This window comes from Malaclemys terrapin, chromosome 2, assembly GCF_027887155.1.
Source record: "Malaclemys terrapin pileata isolate rMalTer1 chromosome 2, rMalTer1.hap1, whole genome shotgun sequence".
NCBI lineage: Eukaryota > Metazoa > Chordata > Testudines > Emydidae > Malaclemys > Malaclemys terrapin.
Window position 1 is genome coordinate 38,446,621 of NC_071506.1, and position 25,777 is coordinate 38,472,397.

Sequence of the window (25,777 nt, forward strand, 5' to 3'; positions counted from 1 at the left end):
GTCTAACGAAGTTATGAATTTAAGCTCCCAGGCTTGTCTTTTGAAAGTGTTGTGCAGGTTTCCTTTGAGGATGAGGACTAATAGATCAGCTATAGAGCCATCACTTTGTCAGAAGTGTTCACCCACAGGTGATATGTTCTTTTTCATTTTCCTGTGTGAGTTCATTCGTGAGCACAGTGAGTGTCTGGTTTCATCCACATAGTTGCTATTGGGGCATTTAGTGCACTGGATGAGGTACAACACGTGTTGTAATAGGCATGGGTAGTACCCAGGAATCTTGAGAGGTGTGTTGGAGGCGTGTTGATCATTGTAGCAGTGGAGTTTTGTCTGCAAGTTTTGCATCTGTTTTTCTGGTAGGGTTTGGTGCCGCTTTGAGTTGGTGTCCTGGTCTGTGGGGAGCTTGCTTCTGCTGATGAGCCTGGAGAGGTTGGGGGGTTGCTTGGGCCAGAAGAGGGGGCTCAGGAACAATTTCTTTCAGGATGGGGTACCCATTGACTATGGGTTGTAGTTGTTCAAGGATATACCCCGTATGAGTTCCAGTATGTGGTATAGTTGACAAGTAGGGGTGTGTGGTTGGAGGGGGCTTATTTCTGTATTGTCGCAGGTTATCTCAAGGTATTTGACCCATTAATAATTGACATTATTAAAAACTAGACAGGATTCTCTATCATGAAGCTGACATATTTTTAAAAAGCCAACAGAGAATATATTCTATGCTGGTTTGTTCCTTTGCCCATTGACATGAGTGGGAGTTTTGCCATTGATTTCAGCAGTTAAGACGGGGGAAATTCCCAGTTTGGGATGGCCCCAACTATGGCATACTACTGCTTGATATAGCAGGCCAAATTCAGATCTCATTAGCACCCTCTTATTCACCTTTGGTGGCTACCCCATTGTGGGTATCAGTTGGGGGATGGAAGCAGCTACATTCCTCTTTCCCTGGTGCAGATGGGTGGGAGGGTGTGGAATAAGTCAGGAATATATAGGCTACTTGCAGATCAATTTTTTTCAGAAGTAAATTTGCAAATTTCCTACTTTTACTAGCTTTTAGGTTTACAAGTGTTTTATCTATACGTTCTTTGGCACATGAACTGTCTTTGTATGTTTTGTATAGTATTGAGCACATCACTGTTTGACAGCAACAAGGGCCGGTTTCAGTATCTAGGGGTTCCGTTTCAATAACGCAATGCAAAACCGGCTCAAGCCCCCTCCCAGTGACCTGGGACAATTACATACCACCCCCCAGGTGCCTCAAATAGGCAATACTTCCTCTCTTGCAAGTACAGAGTCTGAGTGTAGCAAAAGCCTTTTAGTAAAGGAGGGAAACAATGCAGCATTATGTTGGGGTACACCACAAACAGGATTCATAACACGAACCATGAGCAAAAGACTCACCACCAAGTAAGTTTGGCAGTGTCCTTTTCCCCTCAGGGTCTTAAGTCCAGAAACCCTAAAGTCACCCCTCCCACAGTTTCTGTCCTTAGTGCAGCCCCAGAGTTCAGAAGTTCATCTGCAGAGTTTACCTCCCAGCCTGGGTGGAAGTGGGGGGAGGTATGGTGGCATCTTACATGCTCCGCTGCTTGGGTCGACGGCCAATTGCCATGCCTTTCCACAGGGTTTTGCTGCAGTCTTCACCACCAGCTGTCCTGCTAGCCGTGCCTCTCCTCTCCACTAGCCATCCTGCTAGCCACTCAACAATATGTCTTCAGTCTCCCCCCCACACTTAGCACAGCTCTCAGTGATTTCAGTGTTACTAGGGGGGCCCCAGTGCTGGCACACTCAGAACCACTCGCCCAAAGTAAGTCTAATGCTTAGATCTAAGAATCAGCATGTAATAAGACTACTAATGGAGTCGAAATTAGCTCTGTTATTACACAGCAGAGAGAGGAGGGGTCAAAATGGTGTTTAGGGCCCTCAGAAGAGGGGGCCCACATTACCAGGTACATATATCTGTTCCCAGCCTCTCTTAGTTCACTGGGCTTTGGAACCCATGTCCCTTGCCTAGCGAGTGCTACTTAGTTGAGGGCAAGTCCCTCCATCATAAAATGCCAAGTACAGTTCTACTGTCCTTGATTCACATAACCAGGATAACACCACTTTATTACTCCTGCCATGATAACAAAGAGACTGGGGGTCCCACAGCAGCCAAAGTGACTATTTGGGCAAGCAGTCCCTTCATGCTGGGGGGTGGGTGGGTGTGCCCATGCAAATGAGATCAGCCCCTGAAATCCTTTTTCACAATTTACCACCAGATGTCAGAGTAGAGCTCAGTCTGACTCTGCTTACATGTACAATCAATATAAATAACAATACAATGACACAGTGAAAAGTCTACTTTTGTGCAAAAATTCTGATCTGCTTTAAGGCAAATCATAGTATAACAGACTATAATATATACAAATACACATCAACATAGATTACTTTAAACATTGTCTTGTGTTTTCATGTTCCCATAGGAAGATTATTTAGCGACAGATGATATGCTTGTGAACTACTTTAACGAATTCTTGAATCTTCCAGTAAGTATGTTATATTAATTTCTTCCTAAACCCAAGAAAAAACTTTATTGTGATTAGTACTAAAGCAAACTGGCTTGGAAACGTGTATTGTGTTTTTTAAATTAAAGTGTTCTGTTGGCTTTCCAATTCTTTTGAAGGGCTTCTATATTTTAATGGTAGTATCTAATGTCTTAAGATGTTATCATCAGTAAAGCTTTGCCAATATCTATAAAATACAACATAGTATCTGGACTTCTTGGGATATAATTTATCTTGCTTCAGGTCAATCTATATATGTAACTTGCAGTTCATCAAAATATTATAGATTAGAAGTGAAGAAGACATATTTAGTGCTTATGTTAAAATACCTTTGAAAATCAGGCCACTTTTATTTAGGTGTCTAATTTAAGGCATTCAAGTTTGCCAATATTAGTCCTAGTTCATCTCTTGGGTCATTGAGACTAAAGAACAATTCAGCAGTGGTGCATCTCCACTGATTTAATTTAGAGATGCACCTCCCCCCCACATACACCATTATTGATTCTGTCTGAAAGTAAATTTCCTTGATTTCAGTGGGAATTTTGCCTGGGTGAAGATGGTAGAATTGGATTCTAAAAACCAGTTTTGATTTTTAAATAAAATTTGTGAGCATGTAAAGGAATATACCAGAGTGTGGGTATGGCCCACAGTGATGATACTGTCTTCCCACAGAAGCTCTCTCCCTTTATACTGTATAGTACCTCTCACTGCAAGTTTCCTGGGAAACTCTCTCAACTAAACAGTGAAGGCACTGTAAGAAGAACACGGGAGTTCTCTCTCCAGCTGCTTTAGTATGTGTGAATCCAAACCTAAACCTGATGTTCTTTAAGCCTAGGCCATCTATTGAGAAAGCTGGACTGTTCTGTGATGTAGCAATTTTACATCTTAAATGGGTCAGATTTTCCTCATCACAAGAATACCCCCTCCACCCCATGTTTGTTTGGAAACTGAGTTTCCATTTGAATTTCCTCCAGATCATTCCATCACAAAGGATGGTGGGGATGGAGTCTGCTTCCCTAAACCCATGGATGTCCTTGGACCTACCCTGCACAAATCTCAAGACACCTAGTTCAGGGCCGGGCTGTCTGTCAGAAGTCCCTATGTTTCCAAAGTGCTTAGTCCACCATCTTGCCTCCATGGCAGCACAGACCCTGAGCCATGCTTCCATGGTCTGAGCACTTGCAGTAGTCCCTGAAATCTACAGAAGACAACTCACATTGGCAATGCTGACTGAGCAAGTATTGTTTTACATAGGTAACCCCTGAGGGTTTCTGGAGGAACAATGCCACAGAGTCTCTCTTATACATTTATCCGAAGTATTTTAATGTAAACTAATATTTATTAGACCTTTTTATTAATAGTGGTCTCATCACCTTTATTTTCTCTTTGATTTCTGCTGAGGGGGTTCTCTCTTCAGGATTAAGTTCCTTTATTATCTGGAATACTGACTGTAGCCTGAATATTTTATATTCCCAACTTCCCTCCTCTTCCAGAAGATTGACTCTCAGATAGTGCAACATTCCTGTTCAAAGCACTCCACTGAAAATTCTGTCTTTTTGACTTTGTTATGCTGATATAGCTGTTGCCTAGAAACATAATTACCCAGGTCTGTTAGTATTTAGGCAACTAGTTAAACTGAAGAAATATCATGTGACTTGATGCAACAAATCAGAGGCAGCATATATTTACTTTGAGACACTCTCTCTTTTGATTTAGAATATACCATCAGTGTATGGTAAAAATATAGCACTAGTGACTCTGTATAGCGCAGAGCAATACTCTTGTAGTTCACAGTACATTCTTTAAACAATTTGGTTATATTATTCAGTGCACTCTGACACCAAATGATGTATACTTTAATGAAGTTGTCAGAAAAAAAAAAAAAAAAAAACCTTTGAAAGCTAAAATTATACAGAATAGCCAAAAGGACACTTTTCTTTTGGTCTGAGGTGCAGTGATTTGAGAAAGTGACTAATTTAAGAGCAATGGTCCTTTATAAAATACTTAAAACATAAATATTGTAATAAGCATATTTCCATCTCCAGTTGGCCAGGTAGCTACACCTTCTTTGTTGGATATGGATCTGGGCACTGTGAACTATACATTCGTCACCTCCAGGAATATAGTTTACCAAAGCATGACAGTTAAGGACACAAGATAGATACATCTGCTTCACTGTATACAGGCCCATCTACACAGTAATACAGCTGAATGGAAACACATTTCTCCTGCACGCTGCAAGCCACACTGGCTTCCCATTGCATTCCAGATCCCTTTTAAAGTCCTTTTCAAAGCATTCAGTGGGCTGGGTTCTGGTTATCTAAGGGACTGTCCTTTTCTTTGTGACTTACCACAATATTTGCATTAATCAGGGATGCTGGAGCTGACAATACCCAGCTTGAAACCTCACAGGGAGGTGGGCATTCTTGGTGGCATGCCCTTGGCTGTGGAATTCCCTTACAGCAGAAATCAGGATGATCATGAATTTTACCAACTTCAGATTTTAAGACCTGCTTCTTTTCAAAAGTCTTTCCACTATAAGTGCCCTAAAGAATGGACAATGTTACTTCTCTGGAGATAAAAATATTTCAACACTTCTATGGTATTAAAAATAGATATATTTTCCTCTCTCTTCAGTGCACACAAACACACACAGAGATATTAATGGTGTAGTGTGGAGAGGAAGACAAATATAGTCCTGCAGATTGATTATTACTTTGTTATATGGTTTTATTGGCACCCAGGTATAATGGTGATGGCTGCAGAAGAAATACCTAGACACACAATCTAGGTAGGGATCTGGAATCTTTATGCAGGCAAAACTTCCATGGGAGTTTTGCCTGAGTAAAGAAGGACTCTAGAATTTGGCCCATTGAAATTATCCTGAAAATAAATTAAACAAAAGAAATAAAATAACATTTAGGCTAATTGCACTTTCAGAAAATAGACACTATGGGTCTGTAAGAGGAGCAGACTCACCCCTGCGGCACCTCCTACTGGTCATCCAGGGAATTAGCTCACCAGCCTCTGGAGCGCCCTCTGCAGGCCAGTGATCTGACTCATTCTCAGCTCCCGTGTCCCTCCCAAGACCCCAGTGCCCTTTGCTCTGGGTGCTGCCCCCTGGCAATACCCACACACACACTAGGTCTCCCCTCCCAGGGGAACCCCCACCCACTAACCCCACCTCGCTTCAGTATCAGGCTACTGCCAGTCACTATCTAGCCCCCTGACAATACCCTGGGGCAGATTGCAGTATAGGCCACTCATCACTGCCAAGGAGGATTTGGACTTGCTGCCTTGTCCTTGGCCTAGGCAGCCCTCTGCAACCCCCAGTACCACTTGGCCTTCCACTAGGCAGCAGCCTGGGGCTATCCAGGCTGGAGCTCCCCAGCCTTTCCTCAACCCTGCTCCACTGCAGGTACTCTGTCTCTACTCCCTGCAGCCAGACTCTTCTTTTTCTGAATACAGAGAGAGACTGCTGAGCTCTTGGCTCCCAGCCTTCTTATACAGGCCAACGGGGGCCTGATTGGGGCATGGCCCAGCTGTGGCTACTTCCCCAATCAGCCCAGTAGCTTTTCCCTTTGCCCCAGCCCTCTGCCAGGGCTGTTTTAAACCCTTCCAGGCAGGAGTGGGGTAACCACCCTGCTACAGAGTCTGATTGCCCTCTTACTTATACCAGTTTAAATCAGGAGTACAGTGATTTGAAACTGATGTTACTGGAGCAAAATCAGAGTGTGGATGGGTGGGAGAGAGCAAGTCAGATGGCTGACAAAAGTTAGAGTATTCCCTGTTTTTAGACTCTAAACCTCTTTGGAAGCACCATATCATGGTCAGTAGATCCCCATAATTTCCAGGCTGCACAGAGGAAATTTGCATGTGCCTTGGCACCACTACAACCTGTCTCCAAGTGGATTTTTCACTACTGAGTCCCTGCACCCTAGGTTATGTTGCCAGAAACTGTCCTAACCTAGGACTAAATCTAAATGAAAGCCTTCAAGAAGTAATCTAGACCACTGTTTCTCAAACTGGGTTCCACAGACTCTGGGGGGTCCATGAGGGTACTCCAGGGGGGTCCACGGGCCCCACTGATCAACTCCTCCCCTTACCTCCCAGTGCCTCCTACATGCCAGGGAACAGCTGTTCCCTGGCATGTAGGAGGCGCTGGGAGGGAGGAGGAGGAGTGGGGACAGAGCACGCTTGGGGCAGGGGGCAGAAAGACCTGGGGAAGAGGAAAGGGAGGGGTGGAACGGGGGCAGGAAGAGGTGGGGTGGGGCCTTGGAGGAAGGGGTGGAGTGGGGGCAGAGCCTGGGGCTGAGTGGGAAGGCTTGGGGGGGCTGCAAAATTTTTTAAATCAAAATGGAGGTCCTCGGGTTGCTAAAGTTTGAGAACAACTGATCTAGATCATCAGAAGAAGTTGTCCTTATTTCTCTCCTTACTGACACTAGATTGACTGATTGACAAACAGCTAATTTCTTCTCCATTAATTAAATCTTTACCAATTGCTCATGATTTGCTCCTTATTCAGCATTGGGAGTGAAATCCTGGCCCCACTGAAGTTAGTGGGAGTTTTGCCATTGACTTATCTTCACCTAGGATTTCACCCTGGACTCCTAAAGCTGCTTAATCACTTGTAATGGTTTGGACTTTCATTGACATTTATGTAGAGTATACATCTTAAGAGAGTTTTGGCAAAGTCAAAAAGATATTGTATGATTTATTAGGACTTACTCTGTTCATTTTCTCCCTGTTCAGATTCTGATCCTAAGAGATGCTGAGCGGTTGACATTCATTTTCTCTTGGGTTTAGGCTATGAGACTGGGTGGGGTTTGGTGAGCATAGTTACATATTAGGAACCTCAGCTGAAGTTAAATATTTTTGACAGCTGTAAGAGCTGAGGCCATAGAGATGGATACATCTGATGTCCTGGGCGTACAGTGATGGTTGCTGTTTTGGGAGGAATAAAGGACAGTGCCATCAGTACAATTAATTATAAGGCTTTACAACTTAGAACTGTGCATTCAGTTTGTTCTTCAGCCAAGACCATATTCAGCTATTGTGTTTGCATTTGATATCTGAGAGGTTTATTTGCTTTCAACTGTTTGTGTATGATTGTTTGTTTATTAAATTTTTTCCTAAACAGCAATATGAAAACAGCTGTTTTTGTTTTTTTTTGGCTTAGTGACTTTTGTGAAACTGAGTTGATGTCCCACATACTGGATGTTTAGGATACGGCTGTCACTTATGGCTTTCAAAAGCAGGAGGGGGTGTTTTGCCACCAGGCCAAACTAAGTTGATTTTTGCCTTTCAAATTTTATCATAACATTTTTGAGGGTCCTGGATTTACTGCATATTTTATCACAGATATAAAATTATCATCATAATAATAACAATAAATGTTTATTGTTTTTTTCTTAAGCAGTGACGTAAATGCTTCCTTCCCCATAAAGGTTTTAACAGTTCTAAGGGTGTTTCTATTTGAGGCGCTGATAATATTCTCTATCTGGTAGAGTTTTAGCTTGTGTGTATGTGTGCACATACTAAGCCTGGTGAAAGAAAACTACATCTTTGATGCTGATTTGGTCTCATACACATTATTTGAAGTCTTACTTTTTTCATTCCATTAGTGTATATGTCTTATAAATGATTTGTTGTCAAACATCCAAAATGACAACACAATTTATATTTAAAAAGTTGTCATTGGCATCTGTTTCACTACATTAACGTTGCCAGATGTTTTCTGTTCAGTTAATTAGAATGCACAATGAAAAATCCAGCCTACGAATCAAGTACTAGAGATTGAGTAAAAGTAGATATGAGTGATAAATTAATGTTGTCCTTGGTTAGTTTTCAATTTAAATACCATAGAACTAAAATAATCCGGTGATGTCTACTCAAATAGTTCCAGATTATGGAATTTCTATGCCTCGTTTGCATTTTTCTGCAAGGGAGAACACATCAAAGCTTGGGAAATTTGGGTTTTTTTCTCCCCCATGACCCTCTTTTTAAAAATAATAGGAAATGAAATAATAAAAAATATGTTCAGTCAGTATTAAGGTTGCACAATCACTCAAAAATCAAAAAATGCCCAAATTAAGGTTAAATATATAAGAAATTTGCAGATATTAGGTTGGGGGGAGTTCTGGAGACAATACAAAACAACAACAGAACCTCTTTAAAATGCAGGCTAATATATCTGGAGAAAAAGAATCAAAGCCACAAAGAAACCTGGAAAATAACAATGTCAAAAGAGATTCATGGGTGAACAGAACATTAGATGTGCCTTTGTAGAGTGATATGGCTGTGAAACGTACCACTACAGTTGTGGACAGTATGGTCCTGACCCAATAAAGCTTTAAGCATATGCTTAACTTTAAGCATGTGAATGGTCCTACTGACATTATGGAAACTACTCACATGCTTGAAGTTAGGCATGTGTTTAAATGCTTTGCTGAATCAGGGCCTATAGGTAGAGGAATTACATGATGTGAAAGCAATGTAACAGACCATTTCTATGGTTCTGCTGTAGCCTAAGATATTGTGTTCAGATCTGGGCACCTCATTACCAGAAAGATATTGACAAATTGGAAGGAGTTCAACGTGGTTCCTTTGGATTTAAACTGGTGCAACAGAGAACAGAATCTGGCCTATGGTATGCATTCTCATAAAAAAACAAGAAGCTAAATGAAATGAAAAATATGCCAATTGAAAAAAAATAATCTTATTCTCCAATATAGGTAAAACACCAATTTTACAAACTCTGTGTGAAATCCTGTCCCTACTGTATGAAGCCAAAGGGAGTTTTGCCAATGAGTGGATGACCAGGATTTCACCTTTAATTTTTATGAAATTCTTTTTAATGTAAAATGTTTGTTGTCCTACAATTTGATTGTGGGCTATTTGTATGTTCTGCTTTTACAGAACCTCAATTTCACAATGTTTTTGGGCATCATCCAAGATTTTTGATTAGATCTATCTGTAATTTCCCCCAACATTTCTGCTAAATGTAAAAATTGAAAGGTATGATTAGTTTGGGTTTATAGGAAAAATGGCAGTGGAAAATCTAGTATCCACAACACTCAACAAACTAATGATGACCATACCCTGCTTTTGGGTATTTCTCAGACAGCCCCTGGAGTTGGCAAAAGTTGCATATGCATAGCTAAAGGTGGGATTTGGCCCATCCTATATACTACACAGTACCTGACTGAATTGGCAGTATATGGTAAGTTTCTTGGATTTGACTTTTGGTAGGCTGTTGACCTACTATATCTAAATACAAGGCATAAGCCTTTACTATATATGCCAAACACTCAGAATGATCCACCCACCAAAAAAGTAGAGCAAGAAGCTTCACTGGATATGGGATTCAATAATTTGTGGTATAAACCGAGAAGTGGGGACCTGATCCTATAAGTGAGCTTCTTGCAGAACTGTTAATAAAGACAATGGGAGTTAAGTGCGTGAGCAAGCACTTGCTGTACTGGGGCCTATATTTGCATGGGAAGAAGGTGAATTAGGGTTGAAATGAGTGACATAGTTTGTAATTAGATATAGTTGAGAGCTGTGGTAATAATTTATTGGAAAACCTTACAATGAGCAGGAAAAGTGGCAAGCATGCAGATTTACTATTGCAGTCCCTAGCAAAAGCCATGGAACGAAGAAGGAAAATGTTTAATGATACTATCTTGCATTCTGTAAGGTGCTTCCCTACTGCAGAAACAGGAATTTTTATATGAAAGGTTTCTCTTATTACAACTTCTTTTGCAGACCTTTGCAGAGCCAGTTAAGTTTAATCCTGATTTTGGCGTTTTTGAAGTAGTTAATGATACCCCACAATGTCTGGAAAACCAGCTGAAAAAAATTCTACATAATCAGAAACCTCCCAGTCCCATTTATGATGTTACAAGGAAGGCAAAGAATGATGGGCAGCTTTCCAAAAAGAGCAGCATTTTTCCAGACTTCAGTGTTGACCCAAATTACAGTATTATGGTAAGCACGTTATGTCCAGTGACTTTATATTTAAATCCAATTATATTGATACTGACAGCAGTTACTGTTGTGTTTGGCTTGTTATCTTGGGAAAAATGTTAGTTTGTGTGTTAGGAAAACAGTATGATGGGCCAAATTATGTCTTGAGATGCACATAGGTCTTCCGTTCAAGTGAACTGAACTACACACGTGCATCCTGTAAAGTAGAATTTGTTTTGGTGGTCTGAATGCTCACTAATATTAAGACAAAAGTTAGGCCATGTCTACGGTTGGAGCACTTTACCAGTATAAGAATACCACAGTACTCTACTAACAAGGCATTCCTAGTATAGACCCAGCTATACTGCCAAAGCAGCATAGAAAGAAAATAACATTCAGTATACTGAGAAACTTGGTTTATTCCCATTGTTGCTTATATCGCATTGGAGTAAATTATGTGACTCTAGTTTCTTTTATTCAAGGCTATTCTAATTAGGGCTGTTGATTAATTGCAGTTAACTCACGCAATTAAAAAAAATTAACTGGGATTAAAAAATTAAATCATGATTAATCGCACCATTAAACAATGGAATACCAATTTAAATTTATTAAATATTTGTGGATGTTTTTCTACATTTTCAAATATATTGATTTCTATTAAAACACAGAATACAAAATGTACAGTGCTCACTTATTTTTTATTACAAATATTTGCACTGTAAAAATGAATAAACAAAAGAAATAGTATTTTTCAATTCACCTCATATAAGTACTGTAGTGCAATCTCTTTATCATGAAAGTGTAACTTACAAATGTAGATTTTTTTTGTTACATAACTGCACTTAGAAACAAAACAATATAAAAATTTAGAGCCTACAAGTCCACTCAGTCCTACTTCTTGTTCAGCCAATTGCTAGGACAAGCAAGTTTGTTTAGATTTACGGGAGATACCGCTCACTGCTTCTTATTTACAATGCCACCTGAAAGTGAGAACAGGCATTCACATGGCACTTTTGTAGCCCACGTTGCAAAGTATTTACATGCCAGATATGCTAAACATTCATATGCCTCTTCATGCTTCAGCCAGCATTCCAGAGGACATGCTTCCATGCTGATGAGGCTCTTTAAAAAAATAATGCGTTAATTAAATTTGTGACTGAACTCCTTGTGGGAGACTTGTGTGTCTCCTGTTCTGTTTTACCCGAATTCTGCCATATATTTCATATTATAGCAGTCTCGGATGATGACCCAGCACATGTTGGTTTTAAGAACACTTTCACAGCACATTTGACAAAACGCAAAGAAGGTACCAATGTGAGATTTCTAAGGATAGCTACAGCGCTCGACCCAAGGTTTAGGAATCTGAAGTGCCTTCCAAAAGAGGGATGAGGTGTGGAGCATGCTTCCAGATGTCTTAAAAGAGCAACACTCGGATGCGGAAACTACGGAACCCAAACCACCAAAAAAGAAAATCAACCTTCTGCTGGTGGCATCTGACTCAGATGATGAAAATAAACATACATCGGTCCTCTCTGCTTTGGATTGTTATCGAGCAGAACCCATCATAAGCATTGACACATGTCTTCTGGAATGGTGGTTGAAGCATGAAGGGACATATGAATAAATATCTTGTGATGCCGGTTACAACAGTGCCATGCGAATGCCTATTCTCACTTTCAGATTACATTGTAAACAAGACATGGGCAGCATTATGTCCTGCAAATTATAACTAAACTTATTTGTCTGAGTGATTGGCTGAAGTAGGACTGAGTGGACTTGTAGGGTCTAAAGTTTTACATTGTTTTCTTTTTGAATGCAGTTATTTTTTGTACATAATTCTACATTTGTAAGTTCAACTTACATTATAAAGAGATTGCACTACAGTACTTGTATCAGGTGAATTGAAAAATACTATTTTTTTTTATTTTTACAGTGCAAATATTTGTAATAAAAATAAATATAAAGTGAACACTGTATACTTTGTATTCTGTGTTGTAATTGAAATCAATATATTTGAAAATGTAGAAAACATCCAAAATATTTAAATAAATGGTATTCTATTATTGTTTAACAGCACGATTAATAGCGATCCATTTTTTTAATTGCGATTAATTTTGACAGCCCTGTTCTAATGCCCTGTCAAAATTAGGAATGAGGCTGCTCTATCTTATGCCAGGGCTGGCAGCCAGTTAGAGAATCAGAGAGCTCTAACCGGCTGCCTCTCTGCTTTGCTGAGCATAAACTTGGTGAAGCAGAGATTCTGGCTCACAACAGAATGAGAAAAATATCTGCAGTACTGCAATATTTGGTGGCAAACTAAACAGGAAAGACAGACGAGGCTGAAGAGATGGGGCAGTAGCACTATATCGGCCTCCAGATAAGAAAACAAAATTGAATGCACAATGTTAAGAGAGGTCAAAGAGGCAGCAAAATCTAACAAAAGTATAGTACTGACCGCCTATATCTGCTCACATATACACAAGTCCAATGGCACAATGGGACAAAGTTTGAGAAACAATTTCTTGACATCGTAAGTGACTGCTTCTTGGAACAACAAGTTATAGCGCATACGAGAACTGAAGCTGTTCCTGACTTAGTCTTAAGTAACCCACAGGAGCAAATTCAAGAAGTGATGGTATTGGAGTCACTAAGTAATAGAGACCACAGTATAGGCAGGTTCAACATCCAAGGTCCAGATAAGGTACCAAAAATGGTTATGAACCTCTGCTCTAGGTCAAATTCAGCCTTGAAATAATCAAGTACATTGATTTCAGTGGTGTTGCAGAGAGGGCATATGTTTCTTCCTAAGATCAGCAGGGTTTTTGCTGGGTTTCTCTGAATATCCTGCCTCTTCTTCACCACCACTAATGCCTCTCACATAGGTTGGGAGAGGGGGACAGTGCTGCATTGTTTCTAAGAATAATTGACCCTCCATGGGATTTTTCACATAAGGGAAATATTGTGACCTTTATAAAGAAAAATATTCTTCAGGGCATTCCTGACACTTTTTTTGGTGGGGGCATGTTGCACCTCTGTTCTTCCTTCTGGCATCCTGGATGGGTTATTTGTATGCCCCCTCAGCTTTTGTGTGGTACCTATGATTAACAGGCATGAATTCAGAAGCTGCTGGGGCATACCAGCATGCCAAAAATCAGTACAGCAGCTACACAAAGTAGAAGAAAGCAGCCACAGCTGTTGTATCCTGCCAACAGCGATAATACATCTTGTGTTCTCTTTCTCAGTCCTCGTCTCCCTCTCAGCCTGTTTAGACTTATGAACAGGAAAAGGGTACATGTGTTGGTTTATTACAGATGTGGGGTATGTATGCATTGATCTGAGGTCAGTCAAGAATCAATCGGGGGTGAAATATATGAAGGAAAGGCATATGCAGTAATGGGAAGAACTATTAACAAGTAGAGAAGGAAACTGGTAGAGGTTCTGCATATCTTACTTTACATAGGTTCCAGCAAAGCACTTAAATAAAACCTGAGGAGTCTATGAGACCATCCACATGCCTAAAGTTAAACAGATGCTTCAAAACTATGCTGGATTGGGTCCCACAATACCTAAAGCTTGCCCTAGTTACAAAATCTACTGTATTCAATTGAGAACTCTTTTTCTGAGAAGGCTTTCCTTCAGATGATAAATATAACTTTACATATCATCCATTCACAGGAGAATTAAACATGTTATAAATAACTCAAATAAAACACCAGGATTTGATTCAACTGGTACATAAATGTTACAAATATTTTTCTTACATCGAGGGAGACTGACCAAAATAAAGAGACAACCTTCTGTATTTCCAAAAACCTTATCAGTTACCAAAAAGAGGCATACACTATAAGGATGAAAATAATTATTCTTCATTTCCACAAAGGATATGACCCACAGCCAACATAAGCCTTCCACGTTTTGATATATTTTCTTTTATTTAAAAGAAACCACCTACTTTTCAAAGTAATTTAGATAGTTTAACTCCCCTGGGGATATTTATGGAGCAGAAATAACCCTTATCCCTTATGAAATATTAGCTCACAGAAAGATAATTCAGGACCTAGCCCAGTACTAATTAATTGAGGTAGCAAACTGCTAAATATCCATCATTTTGTCCCTGCCTATACTACACCTGTGGACAAGTTGAGGATTTCATTCTTCCAGGCCATCAATTTCACCAGCAATCAAGTCACTATAATAAAATCTAGGAACAGAGAAATACACCTGAGAGAAGTGAAAAAACTAAACGCTTCAGGATTTATAAAGTTGTCAAAGGTGCCAGATTTTAGGTTTATTTCTTATTAGCCAATAGAGAGAGACTATACGATACGATAGACTGCTTCTCCTCTCATGTATGCTGGTGTAAATCAGTAATAATTCCACTGATGTCAGAATTAACCCAGTATATAACTGCTTATTATGTTCATGGCATACACACAGGAAAATTAGATAAAAACATAAATACTCTTGCTGGACGGTTGCTATGTACCAGTACTTTATTTCTTAGAATTCAAAACTATAACACCCAAGAACCTACAGGCTGCTCCCTAAGGCAGAGAGGCACAATTCATCCCACTTTGCTTTAAGATGGCTCTTTCCAGACAGATATGGATTGCATGCTTTGCTACAGCGCGCCCTAGCCTGCAAGCAGGACCAGGAAACAGCCCCTACCCCTCACACACACTTAAAGTGATACCTTGCAATTCTAACACTGTCCTCAATACATCATATCGGTGTGGGTGAAAACTATGTTTTTTTTTTTAAATATTCACAGTTCTCCTGCTTTGGGGCTCTTGTTAAGACCATTAGAAAGTTTCCTCAGCCCTCAAAATATTGATGAAAACCCTAATTGTGGTTATTTTTAAAATAAGTATAGTCAGCAAAGTTACCTGTTTCATATTGCAGTTGATTTGTGGGCAGCTGGTACTCTGATTTGCATTCCTCTGTCACTTGCACTAGTTTTGAACAGGGAAATTCCAATGGCTTAAGTTTCCATGTATGCAGTTTTAAGAAAGATCAGAATCAGACCCTCAGTTGTTATAGGAAGGTAAATTAATTCACTTGTCTGGTTAGACTATGTTTGAGAGGGAAAGTTGTTTACTTTGCTAGAATTACTACAAGGTAACCTATCAATTAACCATGTGGCAAATAAAACTTAATGAAGTGAAGCATTAATAGATATTTGATGTTTTTTTTTGTTTTAATAGCGTCTTGAGCGAGAACAGGGAATTCAGTGGATTAAAAAAGAAAGACTCCCAGCCTTTCTAAAAAGTGATTGTTACTTTGAATACAGGTATTGCCCACTCTAATGTCATATCAAGTTTTAAATTTGTTAATTTATCTCCTCTATTTAGTTTGTCTTGACATAACTCTTACAACATTTTCTCAGATCTTTTGCCCCATGTAACCCACATAATTTCAGTGATGTGGATAAATTAAAATGAGGCAGATGCTTTTTCTCCACTTCCTCTGGACTCTAATTTCCCTTGCCCATAAAATGACAAGATTGAGCTATTCTAGAATTAGGATAAAGCTGCTACGTCTGCTTGTGTTATGCATGAGGTCAGACTAGATAATCACAATGGTTCGTTCTGGCCTTCGACTCTATGGATCTATCTAGCCATATCTAGGTACTGTAAATGAATTATAAAAAGTAGTGGAATCTGTGTGGAAGGGACAGCCAATTCTCCATTATCCTCTTTGTTTTAATCACTGGTTTCCACCTTTATGAATGTAGCTAGATTTTCCTCTGCCCAGGTTCTTTGAGGAATGCTATGGCAAAATGGTGAGTCTTGCAGCATGACCTGATGTACTTGTTGAACTCTTCCTGACCTCCTTTGAGAGGATGTCCCAGAGCCTTGGACCTACTGGGGAAGGCCCTTCCTCCAGATCCCTAAAGTTCATGTCTGGGTTCTGTTGACTGTAGTATGCAGGATGATCACAGCTGTGCTAGTGAGTCCCTGAGTGGCTGCCTGGTAGCCTGGCTTACCAAGTCCCTTTTTTATTGTAGAAATTGACCAGTTCTTTGGGCACTGAGTGCTGCATAAAAATATTTTAAAATGTTTGCAGTAATTGTAACAATATTCAATATACTGAAGACTATGCTTACATTGGAGAGAAAATTGTACAAAGGATAACAAATCCTAGAGAAATGCTGTATTTTCCCTTTAGGCAATAAATGGTCATGCCCAAGCCTTTTCTGTTGTGTCAAACCATTTTCTTCATTAAACAAAATAAAATTATATAAAATGAACTCTAATCATGTGCTTAATTCCCACTGAAGTTAGTATTTAAAACTAAACACATGCTTAAGTACCTTCCTGAATCAGGACACAGTGAGCACAGATGGGAGGGAAAAAGAGACTGAATCTGACCCAGAACACCAGATCAGAACACTCCATTCCACCCCTCCTCCCCCCCGTAACTCTGGTGAAGTTTGGATTTGGATCTGAATTCACATATAAACTCCAGGCTCAAGCCTAATGTATACCATGCCTAGCTTTGGGGGGAATTCTTCTCTGTCTCTATGAGCGGTAGAATGGCTGTCATTCTTCACGTATGTAAATATGGTCAAGGGGGTAAAATAGAAGATAATTAGAACAGGAAGTTCCCCTTTAGAATTTATTTTGAGAATGCTAACATTTCTTACTGTCAGTTGTAAAGATAAATCAAATGAATGTCTTGATGAATGCTTAAACTGAACTACTCATTTGTCTCCTAATATATTTAACTGTAGGTTAGCTAAACTGCTTTCGCAGGTAGAATGGAGCAGAACTGGTATTAACTTCATTATAGATACAACGTATTATCCCTGGATTATGAAAAGAGAGCGGACACCTCCTTTTCCTGAGGAGGATGAAGAGGAATTAATTATGAGAAAGTTCTATGTTTCACTTGGCCAGGTAAAATCAGCAAAACTTATAGGCAATGGCAGCAATTTTGTGCTGGACTGAGAACTATGGGCTAAGACCCTCTGTACTAATTTAGTCTGTCTGTCTTCCTCTTGCATCTTTTCCCATTAAAATTTGGTGTTATATGTTATTATGACATTTTACAAACTTTCACTCACTTTTCAGTTAAGTTCACATTCAGGGTAAATTTGTAGGCCTATTTATCACAACACTTCCAGTTTCCTCTAAGTGCAGGGGGAGCTCTGCTGTTCCCACTCCAGCCCCTGGCCTCTTTGGAGAGTCTTTTCCTTCAGATTTCTGCCTAGCCCTGAATTTTGGGCTCCAACTTATTCTCCCTTAGGATAGAATACCCACAAGCAGCCCTCCTTCCATAAAGCTGTGTTTCACTCCTGGCTGCCTTCCCAGCTTCCAGATTCACGCCACTGTGGCCTCTCTGGAGAGACCTCTCCCCACATCTCTTCCTGGCCCTGGTCTCAAACTCCTCCCCTTAGTTCAGGTGCCATACTTTAATCCTGGCAGGTTTCCCTCAATATTTCTACATCCATTGTGAACCATTATGATAACAAAACCTACGTGGTGAGAGAGCACAGAATAACCACAGACAATAAGATCTCTTTCTGTGAAGCCCTGCAACAAATAGATAAAATTGAATTATTGCATAAGCTATGTTGAACTTGTTTAATGTTGCTTTTCATAGGCTACAGTTACTCAGACAAAGGATTGGTTTACACTAGCCAAAAAAAGTCAGCAAACAACAACTACAGATACAGTTACTCATCCTTTAGTTTCCACTCAAATTCAAGGCGCACAGTATTGGTCTACAGGCCCTCAGAGAACTGTTGCATACAACCACAATGTCAGCCCAGGTAAGTAGTAATGGTGCAGCCATGTTATTTAGATAACAAATATGACAAGATTGAAATCAAAGCTATTCTAGAGTTTGGATAATGCTGCTATATCTGCTTGTCATTGTTCTGTGGCCTACAGTACAATACCTAGGAACCTTGGATGGGGGAAGAGAATAGGTGTATTTTCTCTCTACTCCCACAATGTTAAATGCTGCTTACTATAAGTGGCCCATAATCTCTCCTCTGCTATGCAGAGCGGAGGGAAGCAAAATAGATCAGAAAAGCCCAAACACATGGGGAAGTGTAGGAACTACGTCTCTCCCCAGTCCTGTGAGAACACAGAAGCTGTTATATTTGAGAATTGCCTCATCAGGGCCGTGTGGATCCAAAGCATGGATGGGGTGGTATGATAACTCCTCAGCACATTATTGCTATGGAACCCTACTTTTATAAAAGATGCCGACTCATTCATTAATCATTAATGTACACAGGTTGCACTAATATGTAAGTCATGACTTAATCATTACTTTAGGCAGAGCTGCAAGCAGCCAGGTCAAGATTGTACAGCACTTGCAGGATCTGTATTGCATTGGACTGGGACTGGGATAGGAATGGGAACCAGTGGGAGGTCCACTTTGCTGTTACTTTTTTCTGCTCAGACTATAGTGGCTTCAAATGTTGGGGGAGCCACAAAGTGTTTTAGCATAATCTAAATTTGCAAGAACTTTTAACCACAACACTTCAGTGAGCCCCTTAGCAATGCACCCCCGTATTCCAACACATTCACTTTCTCCTTAGTGAGGGTTGCTAGTAGCCATGTGGATAGTCTTCCTTCTTGCTCCTCCCCTCAGTTGTCCAATAATCAGTGAGTTTTCACCTTATGGATCTATTAGCTCTCCTGCCTGAGAGCTTTGTCTTCTAGTGTGGAGCTCTGTTTTTCATCTGCGTCTGGATATTACTCTGTCATGCAAAATCTGCTGCTCCTTCAATCTAAAAGGCATTATGCATGCACAGTACTTCCCTTCCTTAACCTCCATGCACTTGGGTCAGAGTCAAAGAATGGGCATGGGGTGAGGTTTGGTTGCAGCATAGTTATCTCATGGGAACATCCCTGGAATATGAGGTGCAGGACATGGTCAGATAGCAGTGTCAGCCAACCAGGATGAGGGCAATCTAGCCTAGTGGCCAGAGTCAGAGCTGTAGTCAGTCATTGGGAGCCAAAGCCAAGGGTAAAACTGGAAGGCAAAAAACTTGGTACCAGAGCCAAGGATCAAGCTGGAGTCCATAGTCAGGAGCCAGAGCAGAGGGTCAAACCAGAGGGCAGGACCTGCAAGCAGGGTGGCAGACAAGGATGTGTTCAAAGCAGGAGCCGGCACAGTGATGAGCATGAACATTGAAAAGCCAGTGAGCTGCTGCTGGCTTAAAAGCCAATCTGCTGGTATCTGCGGGCAATCAGTTGCTTGGCTAATCAGACAGCCTGCTGCAGACCAACTGTACTGATGAGGCTGCCTAGAGACTAGCTCTGCTGCAGGCCGGGATTCATGACACACACCTCTAGTTGGAATTTATGCCACTGGGGAATCAGGGCCAGGGGTTAGCCTGACGTTTTTTGCCACTTGTGACATTTTTAATTTGTTATGTAATAAAATAATATTTGAATTATTCCTTCATCAATGTAGATTAAGAATTAGAGTAAAGTAGATTAGATTCAGTATTATGAAAATTGGTGGATTTAAATTTTTTTAAAATATTTGTAAAATATGGAATAGTGTGAGTATGGAACATAGGAATTTCTATACCAGATCTGACCAGTGATCCATTCCGTTCAGTATTCTGCCTGTGACATTGGCCACCACTACATAATTCACAGGGAGTTACAAGAAATACTATAATGGAAAATTATGGAATAATCTGCCCATCCTAAACTCTGATTAGTAATGGATGTCTTATGCACTGAAACATGGACGCTTATATCTCTTGTTGTGCTGAATGGTTACAGGAATATGGATGGGATTCGGTTAACCCTCAAATTTAAAAAAACAAATTGGAACCAAGATGCTGTATAGCAATGGTAAAATTATGACTTTGTTTTTTCTTGCTTTTCGTTTAGATTCCGTTCCTTCTCAAGGCACATGTAGTTTTTCTGCTCAGTCTTACACAGCTGATTTATACAGCAGTAGCAGCAGTAATCTAGGTAAGCAATATTTATAGATAAATGATCACTTGTGCCAACTACTATCTGGACTGGAAAAATCCTATTGCCCAGAAGCCTGGGATATGCAGAAGGAATCTGGGCAAGTAAAAGTGTCAGGTTTCCTGCTCAGCAGCTAAGAACAACAGGGGAGGCTGGAGGCCATTTTAATAACATGAGAACATCTGCACTGAGCTGCCAATCAAAGGGAGGATGGCTAAAGGGGATGAGTGGGAGTGGAGCAAAAAGAAATGAGCTGCCTCAATGGTACGGGGAGAGAGAGGGGAGCTGGTTATTTATCTAAACACATTATTAATGAAACTCTTGTGAACAGAACTGATTCCTTTTTGGGAAATTGCAGAACTACTAACTGTGGTTTGTAACCTATCATTTAAATAAGCTTCTGTACCAGATGACTGGAGGATAGTTAATATGACACCAATTTTTAAAAAGGGTTGCAGTGGTGATCCTGGCAATTACAGGCTGATAAGTCTGACTTCAGTACCGGGCAAACTGGTTGAAACTATAGGAAACAGAATTGTCACACATATAGATGAATATAATTTATTGGGGGAAGAGTCAATATGTTTTTTGTAAAGGGAAATCATGCCTCACCAATCTACAGTAATTCTTTGAGGGGGGTCAACAAGCATGTGGACAAGGGGGATCCAGTGGATATAGAGTACTTAGATTTTCAGAAAGCCTTTGATAAGGTCCCTCACCAAAGGCTCTTAGGCAAAGTGAGCTGTCATGGGATAAGAGGGAAGGTCCTCTTATGGATCAGTAACTGGGTAAAAGATAGGAAACAAAGGGTAGAAATAAATGGTCCATTTTCAGAATGGAGAGAGGTAAACAGTAGTCCTATTCAACATATTCATAAATGATCTGGAAAAAGGGGTAAACAGTGAGGTAGCAAAATTTGCAGATGATACAAAACTACTCAAGATAGTGAAGTTCAAAGCAGACTACAAAGGGATCTTACAAAACTGGGTGACTGGGCAACAAAATGGCAGATGAAATTCAATGTTGATAAATGCAAACTAATGCACATTGAAAAACATAATCCCAACTGTACATATAAAATGATGGGAGCTAAATTAGCTGTTCCCAATCAAGAAAGAGATCTTGGAGTATTTGTAGATAGTTCTCTGAAAACATCCACTCAACGTGCAGCGGCAGTCAAAAAAGCAAACAGAATATTGGGAATCATTAAGAAAGGGATAGATAATAAGACAGAAAATTTAATGTTGCCTCTATATAAATCCATGGTTCACCCACGTCTTGAATACTGCATGCAGATGTGGTCACCCCATCTCAAAAAAGATATATTGGAATTGGAAAAGGTTCAGAAAAGGGCAACAAAAAATATTAAGGGTATGGAACAGCTTCCGTACGAGGAGAGATTAATAAGACTGGAACTTTTCAACTTGGAAAAGAGATGACTAAGAGGGGATATGATAGAGGTCTATAAAATCATGACTGTGGTGGAGAAAGTAAATAGTTAAATGTTATTTACTCCTTCTCATAACACAAGAACTGGGGGACACCAAATGAAGTTAATAGGCAGCAGATTTAAAACAAACAAAAGGAAGTATTTCTTCTCACAAAGTACAAGACTATAACAGGGTTCAAAAAAGAATTAGATAAATTCATGGAGGATAGGTTCGTCGATGGCTATTAGCCAGGATAGGTAGGGATAGTGTCCCTATCCTCTGTTTGCCAGAAGCTGGGAATGGGCGACGAGGGACGGATCACTTGATGAATACCTGTTCTGTTCATTCCCTCTGGGGCACGTGACATTGGCCACTGTCAGAGGACAGGATACAGGGCTGGATGGACCTTTGGTCTGACCCAGTATGGCTGTTCTTATGATCACAGGGTCCTAGGATCCAAGGTCCCAGACCTATTCTTGTATATTTACTGTTTCCATGTATAAAAAGATGTTATTCCATTGACAGGTGCCTGTCCAATGCTCTGAGCACCCTGACAACAATTAAAATCAATAAGCTCATGCCATTTTCCAATATGACAAGTAATACACTTTCCATCCGTCATAGGTAGATAAACAGCTACCATTTATTATTCCCTATTGATCCTAAATAAAAAATCCTCCCACCTCAAACCACCACCTCGCCACAGGCATGGGAGAAAAGATGGGCCTAGCAGCATGACCAGACATTTAATAGGTGCTCTGGGGGCAGAGGTGCCTATGGGTTGGGATGCCAGTTGGTGGGGTGCTGCCTTGGAATGTGTTGGGGTCAGATGGTTGAGAATGCAGAGATCTGGTGGACCAGGGTGGAGAGTGAGTTTCACAGAGTCAAGGGGATCTTGCAGAGAAGGTTATGGCAGAAGACCCCTTCTGTTTATAGCAAAATAGCTGCAGCTCAAGCACATTTGCTGATCCCAACTGTGGCAGTATGGCACTTTCCATTGCTGTCAACAATAAAATGCAAATATGTTCCAATTTTTGTAACTTGAAAACTTTTTCTGTTCGCCAGGAGAACAGTTTTGAATCTGAGAGCGTTTTCAATTATCTCTTTTGATTTAATGCAGGAGTGGATTCCCTGGCTATGGAATACAGTCAAAGGAGTCTCCCCCTTTCCCAGAGGACAGGAACTGCAAAAACTAGCAATGTTAGTGGGAGATCCAAAAGTACAGAGGTTGGCACTTCTGTATCCATTGCTGACACTCCTTCCCACACTGTGTTAAGAGTATACCTAGATCAGAAATGGGAGAATGGTGCTGAGGAGAAAGAAAATCTGGAATACGATGGTAGACAGGAAATGTCAGCTTTTCAAACATTAGAAGAGTTTACATCAGTTTATATTCAGTATATAGTGAATGAATCAGTCTCAAAACTGACAGGACAACCGGCCGTTAAGAGCAAGACTGATATGAACTTCAGTAAACTGTCCAAAGTATTTATACATGAGTTATCAAATAATCAACTTTTTGCTACTGCTGCAGAGCCACTTACTTCTCAAAGTATCTCTCCATCCAACAAGTTAGACTCCAAAGGACATTGCATAAAACAGGGAACTGAAGAAATGAGTTCAAGTTCAAGGTCTGAAAGTGATGTCACAGACAGTCGGGCTGCCTGGTGTACCAGTCACAGAACTTATGATATTGGCAACAGAAATGAGTTTGAAAGATTCAAGAAGTTCATAAAAGGAACTTTGGGTGAAAGGTACTGGTGGCTCTGGATGGACATTGAAAGACTAAAGGTCCTTAAGGACACTAGAAGGCAGCAAAGGTATTTTCCATTGTTTTTAATGCTTATAAAGAAGGTAAGATAAATGTTGTTTATAAGCATTTAGAATTACCCATGCATAATGGATATGAATGAATAATGCAGACACAATGGTTCTAATTCTGATTATTTCACTAATACAAGGGTAATTCAGGAATAACCACTGAAGTTGGCTGAGTTATATGTTTGCAAAACTAGTCTGAGGTCAGAATCAGGGTGAAAATTAAGGCTTTATACAAAAGGTTTTTTTTTATAAAACTGAATATGAATAAATGTCTTAATGAAAACAGAATGAAAGATGCTCTATAAATGTAAGATTTTAAAGTCACAAGCAGGGCATACAGTATGACACACTTTCCTAACAATATGCTTTATTAAACTTAGGTCACCCTGTCCTAAGCTAGTAGGGACATTTATTCTGTACAAAACTTGGGTTTAATTTGGTAATAGAAATGTTTTGGCTTCTGCTATTTAGAAATGTTTGGAAACGTATTTCCAACATGACAGCTATTTGCTCAATGGGATGAATCATGCCTATTATGATTGAATGTTAATATCAATGGTTATAGCTTATTTAGGAAAGACTGAGTGGGCAAAAGGAAAAGGGGAGTGGCACTTTATGTAAAAAATAGTACGTATTTCCGAGTCACTGATAACTTGAAAGAACATGATCTTGAATGCTTATAGATCAGAGTCCTAACTGATAAAGCACAAGATATGGTATTAGTTGGTATCTGCTACAGATCTCCAAATCTTACTAGGGAATGGGATAATCAGCTCATAAACTTTAAGGTCAGAAGGGACCATTGTGATCATCTAGTCCAGGGGTGGGCAAACTTTTTGGCCCGAGGGCCACATCTGGGTGCGGAAATTGTATGCAGGGCCATGAATGTAGGGCTGGGGCAGGGGGCTGGAGTGCGGGAGGGGTGTGGCAGGGGGCTCAGGGCAGGGAGTTGGGGTGCAGGAGGGGTGTGGCAGGGGGCTCAAGGCAGGAGGTTAGGGGGCTTAGGGCCAGGGCTGGCTCCAGGCACCAGCCCAGCAAGCAGGTGCTTGGGGCGGCCAAGGGGAAGGGGCGTCACGTTGGGCTGTTCGGCGGCAATTCAGCAGCGGGTCCCTCTCGGAGGGAAGCACCTGCCCCTAATTCCCACCGAAGAAGAAAGCGGTGCGGTGGAGCTGCCGCCGGAGTGCCGCCGATCGCAATTGCGATCGTGGCTTTTTTTTTTTTTTTTTGCTTTTTTTCCCCTGCCGCTTGGGGCGGCAAAAACCCTGGAGCCAGTCCTGCTCAGGGCAGGCAGTTGGTGTGCAGGAGGGGTGTGGCAGGGGGCTCAGGGCAGGGGGTTGGGGTGCAGGAGGGGTGTGGCAGGGGACTCAGGGCAGGAGGTTGGGGTGCAGGAAGGAGTGCAGAGTGTGGGAGGGGGCTCAGGGCAGGGGGTTGGGGGCAGGAGGGTTGCAGGGTGTAGGAGGGGCTCAGGGCAGGGGTGCAGGATGGGTGTGGGGTGCAGGAAGGGACTCAGGACAGGGAGTTGGGGTGCAGCATGGGGCTCAGGGCAGGAGATTGGGGCAGGAGGCATGCGGCAGGGGGCTCAAGGCAGGGGGTTGGGGTGCAGGAGGGGTGGGGCAGGGGGCTCAGGACAGGGGGCTAGTGGGCTCAGGGCAGGGGCTTGAGGTGCAGGAGGGGTGTGGCAGGGGGCTCAGGGCAGGGGGTTACGGGGCTCAGGGCAGGGGCTTGGGGTCCAGGAGGGGACTCAGAGCAGGGGGTTGGGGTGCAGGAGGGGTGGGGCAGGGGGCTCAGGGCAGGGGGTTGGGGGCAGGAGGGTTGCAGGGTGTAGGAGGGGCTCAGGGCAGGGGTGCAGGATGGGTGTGGGGTGCAGGAAGGGGCTCAGGACAGGGAGTTGGGGTGCAGCACGGGGCTCAGGGCAGGAGATTGGGGGCAGGAGGCGTGCGGCAGGGGGCTCAAGGCAGGGGTTTGGGGTGCAGGAGGGGTGGGGCAGGGGGCTCAGGACAGGGGGCTAGTGGGCTCAGGGCAGGGGCTTGAGGTGCAGGAGGGGTGTGGCAGGGGGCTCAGGGCAGGGGGT

The 25,777-nt window shown here is 41.4% G+C and overlaps 1 protein-coding gene across 2 annotated transcripts in view; it reads left to right on the plus strand.

Annotated features, from left to right (window-relative positions):
- RGS22 (regulator of G protein signaling 22) overlaps positions 1 to 25,777 on the plus strand; it is a 101,372-nt gene that overhangs the window by 5,676 nt on the left and 69,919 nt on the right. For both annotated transcript variants that reach the window (XM_054016643.1, XM_054016644.1), the window contains exons 3-9: positions 2,457 to 2,519; positions 10,305 to 10,526; positions 15,710 to 15,795; positions 17,239 to 17,404; positions 18,111 to 18,279; positions 20,372 to 20,455; positions 23,006 to 23,705. In XM_054016643.1, the coding sequence (XP_053872618.1) occupies positions 2,457 to 2,519; positions 10,305 to 10,526; positions 15,710 to 15,795; positions 17,239 to 17,404; positions 18,111 to 18,279; positions 20,372 to 20,455; positions 23,006 to 23,705 (1,490 nt within the window). The remainder of the gene's footprint in view (positions 1 to 2,456; positions 2,520 to 10,304; positions 10,527 to 15,709; positions 15,796 to 17,238; positions 17,405 to 18,110; positions 18,280 to 20,371; positions 20,456 to 23,005; positions 23,706 to 25,777) is intronic.